Source organism: Megascapheus bottae, chromosome 15, assembly GCF_031878675.1.
Source record: "Megascapheus bottae isolate mThoBot1 chromosome 15, mThoBot2.hap1, whole genome shotgun sequence".
NCBI lineage: Eukaryota > Metazoa > Chordata > Mammalia > Rodentia > Geomyidae > Megascapheus > Megascapheus bottae.
Genome location: NC_143523.1, coordinates 19,600,914 through 19,614,056, shown reverse-complemented (window position 1 = coordinate 19,614,056; position 13,143 = coordinate 19,600,914). Strand labels below are relative to the sequence as shown.

The 13,143-nt window shown below is 39.6% G+C and overlaps 1 protein-coding gene across 3 annotated transcripts in view; it reads right to left on the bottom strand.

Annotated features, from left to right (window-relative positions):
- Cfap43 (cilia and flagella associated protein 43) overlaps window positions 1-13,143 on the bottom strand; it is a 72,367-nt gene that overhangs the window by 21,462 nt on the left and 37,762 nt on the right. For 2 of the 3 annotated variants that reach the window (XM_090345942.1, XM_090345944.1), the window contains exons 17-23: window positions 12,963-13,107; window positions 7,775-7,870; window positions 6,864-6,941; window positions 4,719-4,844; window positions 3,953-4,057; window positions 2,413-2,529; window positions 1,224-1,454 (exon numbers count right to left, since the gene is read on the bottom strand). In XM_090345942.1, the coding sequence (XP_090202068.1) occupies window positions 1,224-1,454; window positions 2,413-2,529; window positions 3,953-4,057; window positions 4,719-4,844; window positions 6,864-6,941; window positions 7,775-7,870; window positions 12,963-13,107 (898 nt within the window). The remainder of the gene's footprint in view (window positions 1-1,223; window positions 1,455-2,412; window positions 2,530-3,952; window positions 4,058-4,718; window positions 4,845-6,863; window positions 6,942-7,774; window positions 7,871-12,962; window positions 13,108-13,143) is intronic. The other variant, XM_090345943.1, reaches the window with a different exon arrangement.

Sequence of the window (13,143 nt, the reverse complement as noted above, 5' to 3'; positions counted from 1 at the left end):
CTTTTGGTGGGGAGCGGAATACAGAAAGGAAGAAATAGCTAAGAGCAGTGTTAGAAAAATCCTTCAGAGAAGCACCTCATATACAATATTCCTTCTCTGCAAGATTAGCTCATTCCCAGGCAGGAGAAACCAATACCTAGTAGAACATGTCCAAATAGATTGCCTCCACTCAATTTAACAGTTAGTGTCATAATCTAAAGAGGCCTTTATAATGCCATCTGGGCTGAGGTTAGATATCTATCTTACCAAAGAAGAAAACTATGAAGTAAGGTGGAAATGGATGTTAGCACTAGAAATGACTTCCTTGTAGAAAAATGTCTTAGTAAGCAGCAAGAAGTTGGGTCTCTGGGGCCTGAATTAGCAAAGTTCAGCAGCAAAAGCTAACTTGGTTATGAATACAAATGAGCAGGAACTCCAAGGGTTAGAGGAGAATAGTATAGGAGGTAAAATCTAGAGCAGAGAAATAGACAGGGCTGAAGGACTTTCATAAATAAGAAGAGCCAACATTGCAGTTCAAACTAGCTACAAACTGGGACAAATCAAGAGCTGAGAACCAGACCTCAAAGCTTATTCCCGAAGCCCAGAATTTACAGAAATCCTAGGGAAAACCCAAAAAAACAGAAAACAAAAAACCCCAACAAAACAAAATAGATAGGCAATAATACCTTGACATTCCAAGGAGATTTTAAATGCTGCTGGGATTATTAGGAAAATAAAATGCAAGTGTTTCTTTGAGTTGACTACAAGTCTAAGCAGAAAAATGGTCTGCAGTATCATACAGTGTAAAATGTTCCTTAGAGAAGTTATCACTGAATCTAGTTTGAATAGATGGTAGTACAGGGTTTAAAATTGAGGCCTCACATTGGCTCAACTTGCTTGCTTATAGCTTGATATTTCTTCATGTGAGCCATACCTCCAGTCCAGCTTTTTTATTAAATTAGAAATGGAATTTCATTGACTTTCTGCCTAGGCTGACCTCAGAGTGCTATCCTTCAGCTTGCAGCTTCTTGAGTTGCTGGAATTACAGGTGTAAGCTAGCAGGGTTCATTTAGAAGCCATTCTCGTACATCAACTCTGTCTAAAGGACACAGATACTGGCCATGTATATATTTCACTATGTACCTCAAAAACATCATTTAATTAGCATTAAGTTAGAAAGACTCCTTATGGAGCCTCTCAAAAGTCTTGAGAGATTTTCAAGGACAAAAAGAAGATTTACTCACTTTTAACATTATAATTTGGTTGATTTTTTCCTCTCTGGAATGAAGTTCCAATTGGCTTGACAACAAAGATATATCTATTCCAAAATCAGTACTCAAGCTGCCAAGTAAGTAATTGGGTAAACTGGTTTCGTTTACTACCATATTTTCTTCTTCCTCTTCTTCATCATCCTCTTCATGATGCTTTTTAACCACGGTGGCTGCAGCCTGTGCCTCTACAATTTCCTTTCGTAGCTAAATATAGAAAAAGATGGCATTAAAGTTATGCAGTGATAATAATTCTCTGGGGAACAACTTTGTGTCAACTTTAAGTCATATTGAAAGCAACTTAATTCAGCCACTGTAGAGGGGGAATACAAGCTTTAGAAATTGACAAATTATCAATAAATCAAAAGAATAAAAATGGTCTTTAGTAGTACATAATGTTTATTTTTTTGTGTCAGGATGATTCCTTCTTGTAAAAATTTTGAGTGCATTTTTTTACACTTAAAACTTGTGTACATTGCCAGGTGTGGTAGCTCAAACCTGTAATCGTAGCTACTCAGGAGGCTGAGATCTGAAAATCAAAGTTCAAAGCCAGCCCAGGCACAAAAGGACTTGAGACTCTTATCTCCAATTAATCTCTAGAAAAGGGAAGTAGCCCAATGGCAGGGTGGTAACATTGAGCTGAAGAGCTCAGGGACAGCACCCCAGGCCCAGTTCAAGCCCCATGCCCTCCCCCCAAAAAACCCAAAAAACAAAAGCCAACCAACCAAACAAACAAACTTGTTCACACGATACTAGAGGATTTAAATATGCCCTCCTGTTGTGTGTGAGAAAAAGAGAGAAGTTTGGGTCTAAATAATGCAATACCAAAGAGCCAGTTTCATTTCATCTTTTGCTGCCTTGAAAGACATTGTTACAAATGTAAACAAATCTCAAAAAATCCAAATCTCACTTAAAGCATATTCTCTTAGTTAAGGACTAGCTAGGGTTGTATAGAATACAGAGTTTTGATTTATCACATGAATATAAGATCTTATATTTATTAGAACAAATGCTACAGACTAGCAAGAAATAAAGTTAAGTATATGCAATATGTATTACTTACTTTAAATTGTATCCTAACTCAAATCTGTATGAAAGAGAGCCTAAAGTAAATGATATCATTTATGCGAACACACATACATATACATTTATATTTAAATCATACTTTAAGGCATTCTGATTCAATCTTCCTTTGCTGCAAAACTGTCTTCAATTCTTCCATCTCCTCAGCTGTGCGTTCTTTCATTGGGAAGTTCTCAACAGTGCAGGAGATGTGAAAGCACTTGGGGAGACAACCAAGACAAAATAAATCCATTTTTAATACAATTGTGGGCATAGTGGTACTGGTAGGATGCTTTCTGTGCTTAAAATAAACAGATTATTATGCTGGGAATAAAGTTGACAATGGAAATCTTCAACAGTAGAATTATAGATAGTTGGTTAGGTGGATAGAGCTTGAAAAAAAAGACAGACATAATACATGTGGCCCATCATGGTACTTCTTTTTCCCATAATGTCCTGGGTTCCTGCTCAACCAATGAGAAGAGTGAAGGCACAGCATACACAAGCTACTAAGTACAAAGTACTTAGTCCGGAAGTTCCCGGACTGAGAAGGATCTCACTGGACTCCCAGCTCTGTAGTTCCCCTCTCTATGAGTCTATACTTTGCTTTCAAACAACCTTTTTCTGCCACATAGAATAAGTCTGTGGATGCCCTTAATATTGGTATGCACTTTGTGAGAAATATTGGGGTTTGTGAAGGATTTATTTTTAAGATCCGTAGTACTCAGACATCTGGCAAAGACTAGAGACTTTTTAAAAAAATAAAATTGTTACTAGTGAAGGTGTGAGATGTTGCTGTCTAGCAGACAAGAGGCACAGGGTGTTGTTGAACATACTATCATGTATTGAACAGCCCTCAGAACAAAGAAATGCCCAGTTCAAAGTATGCTATTCTTGAGAAACCCTATCCGAAAGCAATAAACACGTTTAAACAATGAAACCACACATTTTGTTATTCAAGTGGGGGAAGCAGCGTATTTGAAAATGAAGAAGGTGAGGACTGGGAGTCTGGCCTAGTGGTAGAATGTTCGCCTGGCATGCACGAAGACCCGGATTCGATTTCTCGGTACCATGCATGTAGAAAAAAGTCAGAAGTGGTGCTGTGGCTCAAGTGGTAAAGTGCAGGCTTTGAGAAAGCCCAAGGACAGTGCTCAGGCCCTGAAGCTCAAGCCTAGGACTGGCAAAAAGAAAAAAGAAAAAAAAAAAGAAAAAGGGTGTTTCTAATAGTTATTTGAGGGGCCCAGGCATAAACAGATAGTTTTAGTTGTCCAATGCAAGGAGAAATTAAAACAACTCTGGAAATTATGCAGATGTAAATGTGAACAATATTTTGCATACCTCCTAATCTGTGAGGTAATCTTTCAGAGCAGACTAGTTACTAAGACCCAGGTGTTGGGTACATCACAAAAGACCAAAACAAAGGAAGCTAAGACCTAGCTAAAGAGATGTTGCCTTGGAAGCCAAGGAAACTGAGAGGAAAGAATGAAAAGAAACGGACATACCTAGGTGGAACTTGGTATAGGAAGAAGCAAGTCAGGCTCCCAGTATTTAGTTGGGTGTGAATTTTCTTTAAGTTTAAAAAATAAAAAGAATGCCATGATACTTTCAAGGAAAAAGTCTTAGTTGGTAGTCTTGGCTGTTACCTTCAGAGCTCGCCCTTTGACAGACATGGAATTCCAGCACTCTTCTTTGAGAAGCTCAGTCAAATAGCTCCTGGAGAGGTTATGGAACTCAGCATCTTTCTTTATCTTACAGTGAGAAGAAAATGAGAATGATGTGAGAAATGAGAATGTGAGAAATGAGAAAATGAGAACTTGATCTTGTAAATTTACTAGCTACCAAGAGCTGCATACTTGTAGGGACAGTTTGACCCTTTGCACTGCCCTCCATTGGGATGAATGTACAGGAGGTACAGCCTTGCCTTTGAATATGTTTCCTAAAGCTTACGTCTGCAGGCTTAGGTTCTCTGTTTTGAAGACTGGGTGCTATGATCTGGTAACACTGGTGAGCTCAGGGGATTGTGAGCATGAGGGAGATAACCCAATGCACACAGCCTCACAGATTGACATGGAAAGGAAGTGAAACCACGGTTCTCATCCTCCTGTTTTATCATAGAAGCCTGGTGTCTGGGAGGGGGGTGGATGTAGGAGGGTGTGGGTGTGGGTGTGTTGGTTCCAGTAATGGGGCTTGAATTCAGGGTCTGTGTCCTGTGTCTTAGCCTTTTCTGCTCAAGGATGGCATTCCACACAAGCCATGGCTCCTCCACTTCCAGATTTTTTTCTTTTTTGGTAGTTAATTGAAGAGTTTTGTAGACTTTCCTTTCCTGTCTGGGCTGGCCTTGAACCTGCGATCTTCAGATCTCAGCTTCCTGGGTAGTGTCCAGTCTGATGGTACTTAAGTGTTCCTAACCTTTGCCACCTCCTCATCACTTTGGTCTTGAAGCCTTTCCAGTTCCTCAAGATCCAAGGCAAATTCCTCTTCACCTAATTTTGCAATAGAATCTGCTTCTTCATTTTCTTCCATCATATCCACAATCTAAAGTTTGAAATAAGGATGATAAGAATTAAACTTCAAGGGAATGGATTTCTTAGTCTCCTTTTTTGTTTATTTGTTTGTTTGTTTGTTTGTTTGCTGTGGGGCTTTAGCTCTGGGCCTGGGTGCTATCCCTGAGCTCTTCAGGTCAACGTTAATGCTCTACCATTTTGAGCCACAGCGCCATTCTTTTCTGGTGGTTAATTGGAGATAAGAGTCTAATGGACTTTCATGTCTAGGCTGGCTCCTGAGTACCTAGGATTACAGGCGTGAGCCACTGGCACCTGCTTTTTTGGTCGCTTTACACAGCAATTAGTAGAAAAATGAATGTTATATTTATAGGCTTTTTATGCTTATGAAAACTTTAACATTTGATCCTAAAACTCACCCATCAGCCAGCGCCAGAGGCTCACACCTATAATCCTAGTGACTCAGGAGGCTGAGATCTGAGGATCACAGTTTGATGCCAGTCCAGGAAGGAAAGTCTGTGAGACTCTTATTCCCAGTGTAATACCAGAAAACCAGACATGGTGCTGTGGCTCAAAGTGGTAACCTACCCATCTAACATGTCAGGAAACATTTGAAAACAACAGGGAGAAAAAGAGGATTCAGAGTTTCTGGAGATAAAGTCAGGTTACCTAGAAAGAATAAGAAATCTAAAGTATACTAGATCCTCTAAAGCCAACACTGTAAGTCAGAAGACAGTGAGACAAACTTTTAAGGACTCTAAGGGAAAATCATTGTATATGATTGCAAACCAGCAATGGAATGTGAGAGTAGGTTAGACATTTTAGGAAAAATCAGATCTCAAGACATGAGAAAGGGTATCAATGTATGTGAAGTAATGCACCATCTATCTGGCGAATATAATGTAACCCTTCTACTAATTACAATAAAAAAAATATATAAAAGAAAAATCAGATCTCAAAAGCAGAGCCAAAGTATTGTATGACTCTAAGGACAGGCACCATTTACCCTGGATTACACATGAATGGTATGCCATGACACAGCTGAGTCCCAAAGGGTGTTCTCTAGCTTAGAGAGTAAGTGCTTAGTGTCATAAGCAACAAATAAGATTGATTAGTTCAGGTACTTGACTAAATTGAGAAATATTCTAGCAAGAGTTTGGGGGAGTGATAAGTGCTAAGATGGTTATTAATTCCAAGAAAAACAAAGTTATAAAAAATGGACATGTAATCAAAAGTGTTTATGTGGCTCAGCTTTGAGGAAGGTCTGTACAACTCTGATGGTGTGCAAACTGAGTATGGACTGATCTGTTGTGTGGTAGGGTGTATATAAGAGAACCAATCTACTAATTTTCAGTACTAACAAACCCATAGTTAGCACGAGCACATTGAAAAAGATCATTATTAAGTGGTTAATTAGCAAGGTGAAGGTTAAAAAACCAAAACAGAAGAAAAAGTTATAAAGTATCCATGAACATAAGAAGCAGAGTGAAGAGAAATAGGACAGAGTTGCTTTTAAAATATTAATTTAGAAGTGTCCACTGGTGGCTCATGCCTGTAATCCCAGCTACTCAGGAGGATGAGATTTGAGGGTTGTGGTTTGAAGTCAGCCTGGGAAGGAAAGTCTGTGAAACTCTTACCTCCAATTAACTAGTGATAAGCTATGCCTCAAGTAACAGAGCACTAGTCTCGAGTGAAAAGGTTTAAAGTGATTGCCCTAGCCTTGAGTTGAAGCCCTAGTACCAATACAAAAAAAATACTTTTTACATTATACAATTCAGTTTCATCTCATTTATAAAATGTACATATAACTTTGATTAAAAGTATGAAATTTTCATCTAAAGATAGGGAACTTGGGAAGATAGACAAGAAAGCCACTGTTTATATAACAGAGAATATGATATGGAGAAAGTTCCACCTTCCTACAGAACCATGGAAGCATCAGCATACAGGCAGAGGAACGGGGGAAGTGCTTCCTCACACTCTGTAGAACAGGATAAAATTCAAAAGTAATATGGCCACTGAATGTATTCACATACAAAATCCTAACACTTACTGTTTTAGCGAGCTCCTTGATTCCCATCTTTATCTCTTTTCTTTTCTGAGAAAACTGTTTAATCTCATTTTTGATTGCCTGAAATGAAATAAGTACATCACTGACCAGAGAAAGAGAAATGACAGGAAGTTCTGTCAGATAGTCTTGTGGATGCATAGGTAACAGTGCTCTTAGGAAAAGAAACTAACACTTCTGACAAATAGAAGTATCTGAAATAATATCCTGGTGCGTACTTTGCTTACACCTAAGCCAACGGAAAGAAAGTAGTGAAAAATGAAACAGTAATTGACAATGGAAACCCAGTGTGGTTTGTGATTTGAGAACTCAGGGACAGGGGCTGCCATAAGCCTGCTGTCAGTGTCTCCTTCATTCTGAAGCTAAAGCATCCATTCTGTTCCTGGCCTACTCCTTTACATTAAGATAAACACTCCTTCAAAAAGAAAACCTGGGGTACATCACAGCTCATTCTCTTTTGGGCTTACCTGGACACTTCAGTTGGGTTTCATAATAGCCTAAGAAGTTCATACAGCTAAGCAACTTAATGCAAAAGATTGGGCTATATTTCAGAAAGTTGCTTACATAGGAAAATTAACTGCCAAGTAATATCCCATTAAACCATCTATCTTTCATTCATTCTTTTTTTTTTCTACTAGTCCGATGGCTTGAACTCAGGGCCTGGGCACCGTCCTTGGACATTTTTTGTTCAAGGCTAGCGCTCTGCCACTTGAACCACAGAGCCATTTCTGGCTTTTTCTGTGTATATTGTACTGAGGACTTGAACCCAGGGCTTTGTGCATGATGGCCAAGCACTTTACCACTAGGCTAACCTGTCTCCTAGGTTTCCACAGGAACAGAATCTAGTTGATAATCACAGGACAGGGTTTTAAACTTGTCCTACACTTTATAAGTACCTCTTGGCTTTTTTGTTGGATCCAAGAAAGTTCCTTCTGGTGAGTTTCTTCAGTGATTTTCAAGTCTTCTTGTGATAAGTCAATACTTACATGAGGCTGAAATGTATTAGAAGGTGACAGACATTAAATTAAAAATTTGCCAAGTTCTCTTTCTCGACCCTTCCTCCACATGATTGCACTAAGTCCTTGCACATTTGTTGTACTGAAAAAATAACAGTATACATTTGTCTGCCCAAGATGAAATGCTATTATCAGTCTGTTCATATCATAGAAATAAAACAGTTCTAATGAGTGATAGTATAAAGTTGCATTAAATTGAACCACCGCAATACCTTGCCTCAGTCTTGCTGGGAACAGTGCCTCCTACCTGGTAATCCTAGCTATTTGTGAAATAAAGAGCGGAACATTGAGGTTTCTTGATCAGCCCAGGCAAAAAGTTAGTGGCATCTCATCTCCACAGCAACAACGAATGTCTAGTGTGGATGACATCTATCATCCCAGATATGTGAGATATGTAGGCAGAAGAAAGGATGTCTAATCCATCTCAAAACAAAGGGACGAGGACTTGACTCAAGTGACAGGACATCTGCCTAGGAAGTGCAAAGCCATGAGATCAACCCACCAAATAACAACAACAACAAAAACTAATTGCTACCTGGCAATTGGCCAAAGAAAGTAAATGAGCCAGGGGCCAGTTGCTTACATCTGTAATCCTAGCTACTCAGGAAGCTGAGATCTGAGGATCAAGTTTGAAGTTAGCCTGGATCGAAAAGACCATGAGACTCATCTCCAGTAAATTACCCGAAAAGCCAGAAGCAGAGCTGTGGTTCAAGTGGTAGAACACTAGCTTTGAACAAAAGATCAGAGACAATGCCCGAGCCCAGAATTCAAATCCCTTGACCAGAAAAAAAAAGTTACTAAGAAGTGGTGGCTCACGCTTGTAATCCTAGCTACTCAGGAGGCTGATCTGTGAGGATCAAGGTTCTAAGCCAGCCCAGGCACAAAAGGACCTAAGACTCTTATCTCCAATTAACTTCTTGAAGACAGGAAGTGAGGTTGGCTCAAGGGTAGGGTGGTAGCCCTGAGCTGAAGAGCTCAGGGACAGCTCCCAGGCCAGAGTTCAAGCCCCATGATCACCCCCTCACCCCTGCACACACACACACACACACACACACACACACACACAAGTCAGAAATGATCATACAGGTCATATCGCCACCAAATCACTTCTTCTTGCTACTGTAGACCGCACGTTCTTGCCCATCAGACTCTATCCTGTCGCTGGCAGTTGGGGTCTTCACGTACCACTGCACACCTAATTTCCTCTGTAGCATCCATTTCTCTCTTCCGCTATCTCTCACATAACAGTATCCAAACAGACACTAGTCACATGGGAAAAACCCCTAACCCTGCCTGCACATTCCCCTGTCACTTCTGCCTCATTTCTATCCTCCCCTTTCCAGGCAACCGCTGTAGAAGGCTGTAGGATATCACAGCCTCCTGGTTCTGTGGTACCCTCCTGGTTTTTCCTCTCCTCCTCCTCTGCCTTTCTGCAGTAGGAATCACTCTCTCCTAGTCCTTTCTACTTCTCTACAGTCATTGTCCCATCATGACTAATCAGTTTTCTGGATTTAAACCCAGTCCCCATGTCTTTCCCTCTCAAAATCAGCACCTTCAGCAGCCTGTTCACTCGACTGTTTAGTGGGTGTCTGAAGTCCAGCATGGGTAAAATGGATTAGAGGTCCGTTCTTCCTCTCCTCAGCTACTTCCACCCAAATAATGCTCTCTATCCCCAGGCAGGGTGCCCATTTCTATATAGCTGCTTGGAGGAGAATCCAGGTATCATCTGGAGTCATTTCTGGTCCTCCTCTGCAGCCAGTCCACGGGCAAGGTCTACCATCAAACAAAGCCAACCCAGAATCCATCACTGCTCTCCTCCGCCGCCCTCCCCACCCCAGCACTGTTCCCCTTATGTCTGTTATTGTCACCTGAGCAATCTCTCTGCTTCCACTCTGGCCTCTATAGGAAACCTGGTCCATGGAGCAGAAAGTGATCATTTCAAAAATGTAAATGATACATATTGTTAATCCTCTGCTCAGAATACTTGCAGAGATGCTCATCACTTACAAAATAAACTCTAAGCACTTGACCAAGCTCTTTCTCACCTGAGCTTTTTCCTGCTTTGGGTACCTCCTATCCTAACACTCCCTTTCTGCCTTTTGTACGTTCTTACATATCACATGCCACACTCTTTGCCCCTTAACCTGAGTTCGCCTTCTCTCCATCTTATTTCTTTGCATAGTATCTTCTTTAGTTTAGGCAAATATTATTATGTAAACCATTTTTTCTTTTTTTCATATATATATATGTATATATATATATACATATATATATATATTGCCAGGCATGGGGCTTGAACTCAGGGCCTGTGCGCTGTCCTTGGACTTTTATCAAGGCTAGTGTTCTACCACTTGAGTCACAGCACCACTTCCAGCTTTTTTTCTATGTCTGTGGTACCAAGGAATCGAACCCAGATCTTTGTGCATGCTAGGCAAGCACTCTACCACTATATTTTTTATTGTAATTAATAGAAGGGTTACATTATATTCACCAGATAGAAGGTGCATTACTTCACATACATTGATACCCTTTCTCATGTTTTTGTCACCATTTCACTCTCCCCACCCCCACCCCTCATCTTGTTTTCCCCCTTCCCTATCCAATTTCAAATAATCAAATATGTATATATACAATATATCAGATAACAAGGTGAAATACTGTAACAATATGAGATAGTCAAGGGACAGCAAAAAAGATGAGAGATAACATAGTACATTAAGGACAACAATCACTCATAATATGGCTTTTGTTTCTATATCCTAGAGGTCCTTTCATTTAGCCTCATCCTATATGGCCTTATGTATCTAGGTTTTGCTCTAGTGTAAATCTCTGCTAGGTTTCTACTGGTTATGACAAATGAGGGAAACCATTGAGCCAATGTTCCTTTGAGTCTAACTTACTTCACTTAACATGACTTTTTCCAAGTCTTTCCATTTCCTTACAAATGGGGCGATGTCGTTCTTTCTGACAGCAGCATAGAATTTCATTGTGTATAAATACCACATCTTGTTGATCCACTCATCAACCGAGGGGCATCTGGGTTGCTTCCATATCTTTGCTATGGTAAATAGTGCTACAATGAACATCGTTGTGCTAGTGGATTTAGGTTATCCTTGTTTCTGGACAATAGGATAAATGCCAAGTAGTGGAATTGCTGGGTCATAGGGGAGCTCTATGTTTAGTCTTTTGAGGCACTGCCATACTGCTTTCCATAGTGGTTGAACAAGCTTGCACTCCCACCAACAGTGTAGTAGTGATCCCTCCTGGCCACATCCCCACCAGCATCTGTTGTCATTAGATTTCTTGATCCTGGCCATTCTAATTGGAGTGAGGTGGAATCTTAGAGTTGTTTTGATTTGCATTTCTTTTATGGCCAGAGATACTGAGCATTTCTTCATGTGTCCATAGGCCATTCTTATTTCTTCTTCAGGGAAGACTCTCTTTAAGTCTTTGGCCCATCTTTTAATGGGATGGTTGTTTCTTGGGAGATTAGTTTTGGAGTGATTCAATTTTTTGGGCTGTTGATATATTTTAGATATGAGGCCTTAATCCATTGTATGGTTAGTGAAGATCTTCTACCACTCTGTAGGCTTTCTAGTTAATTTGCTATGTCCTTTGCCGTACAGAAGCTCTGCAGTTTAATGCAGTCCCACTTATCCAGACTTTCTCTGATTTGTTGTGTTTCTTGGTCCTTATTAAGTTTCAACCTGTGCCAAGGAGACCTAGTGTATCTCCTATTCCTTCTAGTAAAGTTTTCAGTGTATTTGCTTTTACCTCGAGGTCTTTGATCCATTTGGAGTTAATCCTGGTGCAGGGTGACAAAGAAGGATCCAACTTTAGTTTTCTGTAGGTGCTTAACCAGTTCTACCAGCACCACTTGTTGAAGAGACTGTCTTTCTTCGATTCTTTTTTTTTTTTGCTCCCTTATCAAAGATTAGGTGGCCATAGGTCTGTGGGTTAATATCTGGGTCCTCAATTCTATTCCATTGGTCTTTAGGCCTGTTCTTGTTCCAGTACCAAGCTGTTTTGGTGACTATAGCTCTGTTATACAGTCTAAAGTTTGGTATTGAAATTCCTCCTGTGCTGTTCTTTCTGCTAAGAATTGTTTTTGCTATATGGGATCTTTTATTATTCCATATGAAATTTTGGATTGCCTCTTCTATTTCTTTAAAGAATGACATTGGGATATTGATGGGTATTGCGTTGAATTTGTAAATAGCCCTTGTCAAGATTGCCATTTTCACGATGTTAACTCTCCCAATCCAGGAGCATGGGAGGTTTTTCCATTTCCTCAGTTCTGCTTTAATTTCCTTTTTCAGGATTGTAAAGTTTTCATCAAAAAGGTCCTTTACATTCTTAGTTAAGGTAATCCCTAGGTACTTTATTTTCTTTGAGGCTATTGCAAAAGGAGTTGCTTTCCTGATTGTTGCCTCTTTCCTCTCATTGTTGGCATATAGGAAGGCGGTTGATTTTTGAGGGTAAACCAATTAATAAAAAAAACATAGAACAAAATAGAACTTTTCACTCATACCTTTACTTATTTGCTTATATTTCCATCTCTCTGCACACATCAACACCTTAATTTAGAATGTAAATAACTTGAAAGCAGAAACTTTTCCTTTCTTCTTTCTGGCTGTATCTACTCTCAACCTAGCATTTTGAAGGAACAGATACTTACTGAATAAATGGATGGATTGATGGATGGATGGATGGATGAAAGAACGAATGCTGTTCTGTAGCTAGGACATTTTGCAAATCATACATGTCATGTGACAAGTATAGAAAAACATTTCAACCATATACCAGCATTGGTAGATTATTCCTCCAGCAAGAAGAGGCCTTTTACCAGTCCTTAAATAACAATCTCATATGATTTGGCCACTGATAGACCTCTCACATGCATATTCATGACCACTTTAAGAAAACCATCATATTTTCAGTTCAATGATTTGAAAAAGCCAAACAACTGTACCTAGATTAAAAAAAAATACTGCAAAAATGTGCTTAAAGAAGACTATTAATGGGAAACATCACATGATTTACAAGGAAAGCTACAGTGGAACTCAACTGTATGTTGGGGTTCGTTTGGCAAATCTACGGAACCATGGCGTGTAATTAAATAATTATTCTCCTCTTCCATGGTGCTGATCATGAATGTTACTATATTCCGGCAATATGAAATCACTTCATTGGCTAAAGTTCCTCCAAGCCGCCTATATTAGAAAATAAAAAAAATAATAATCAAAACA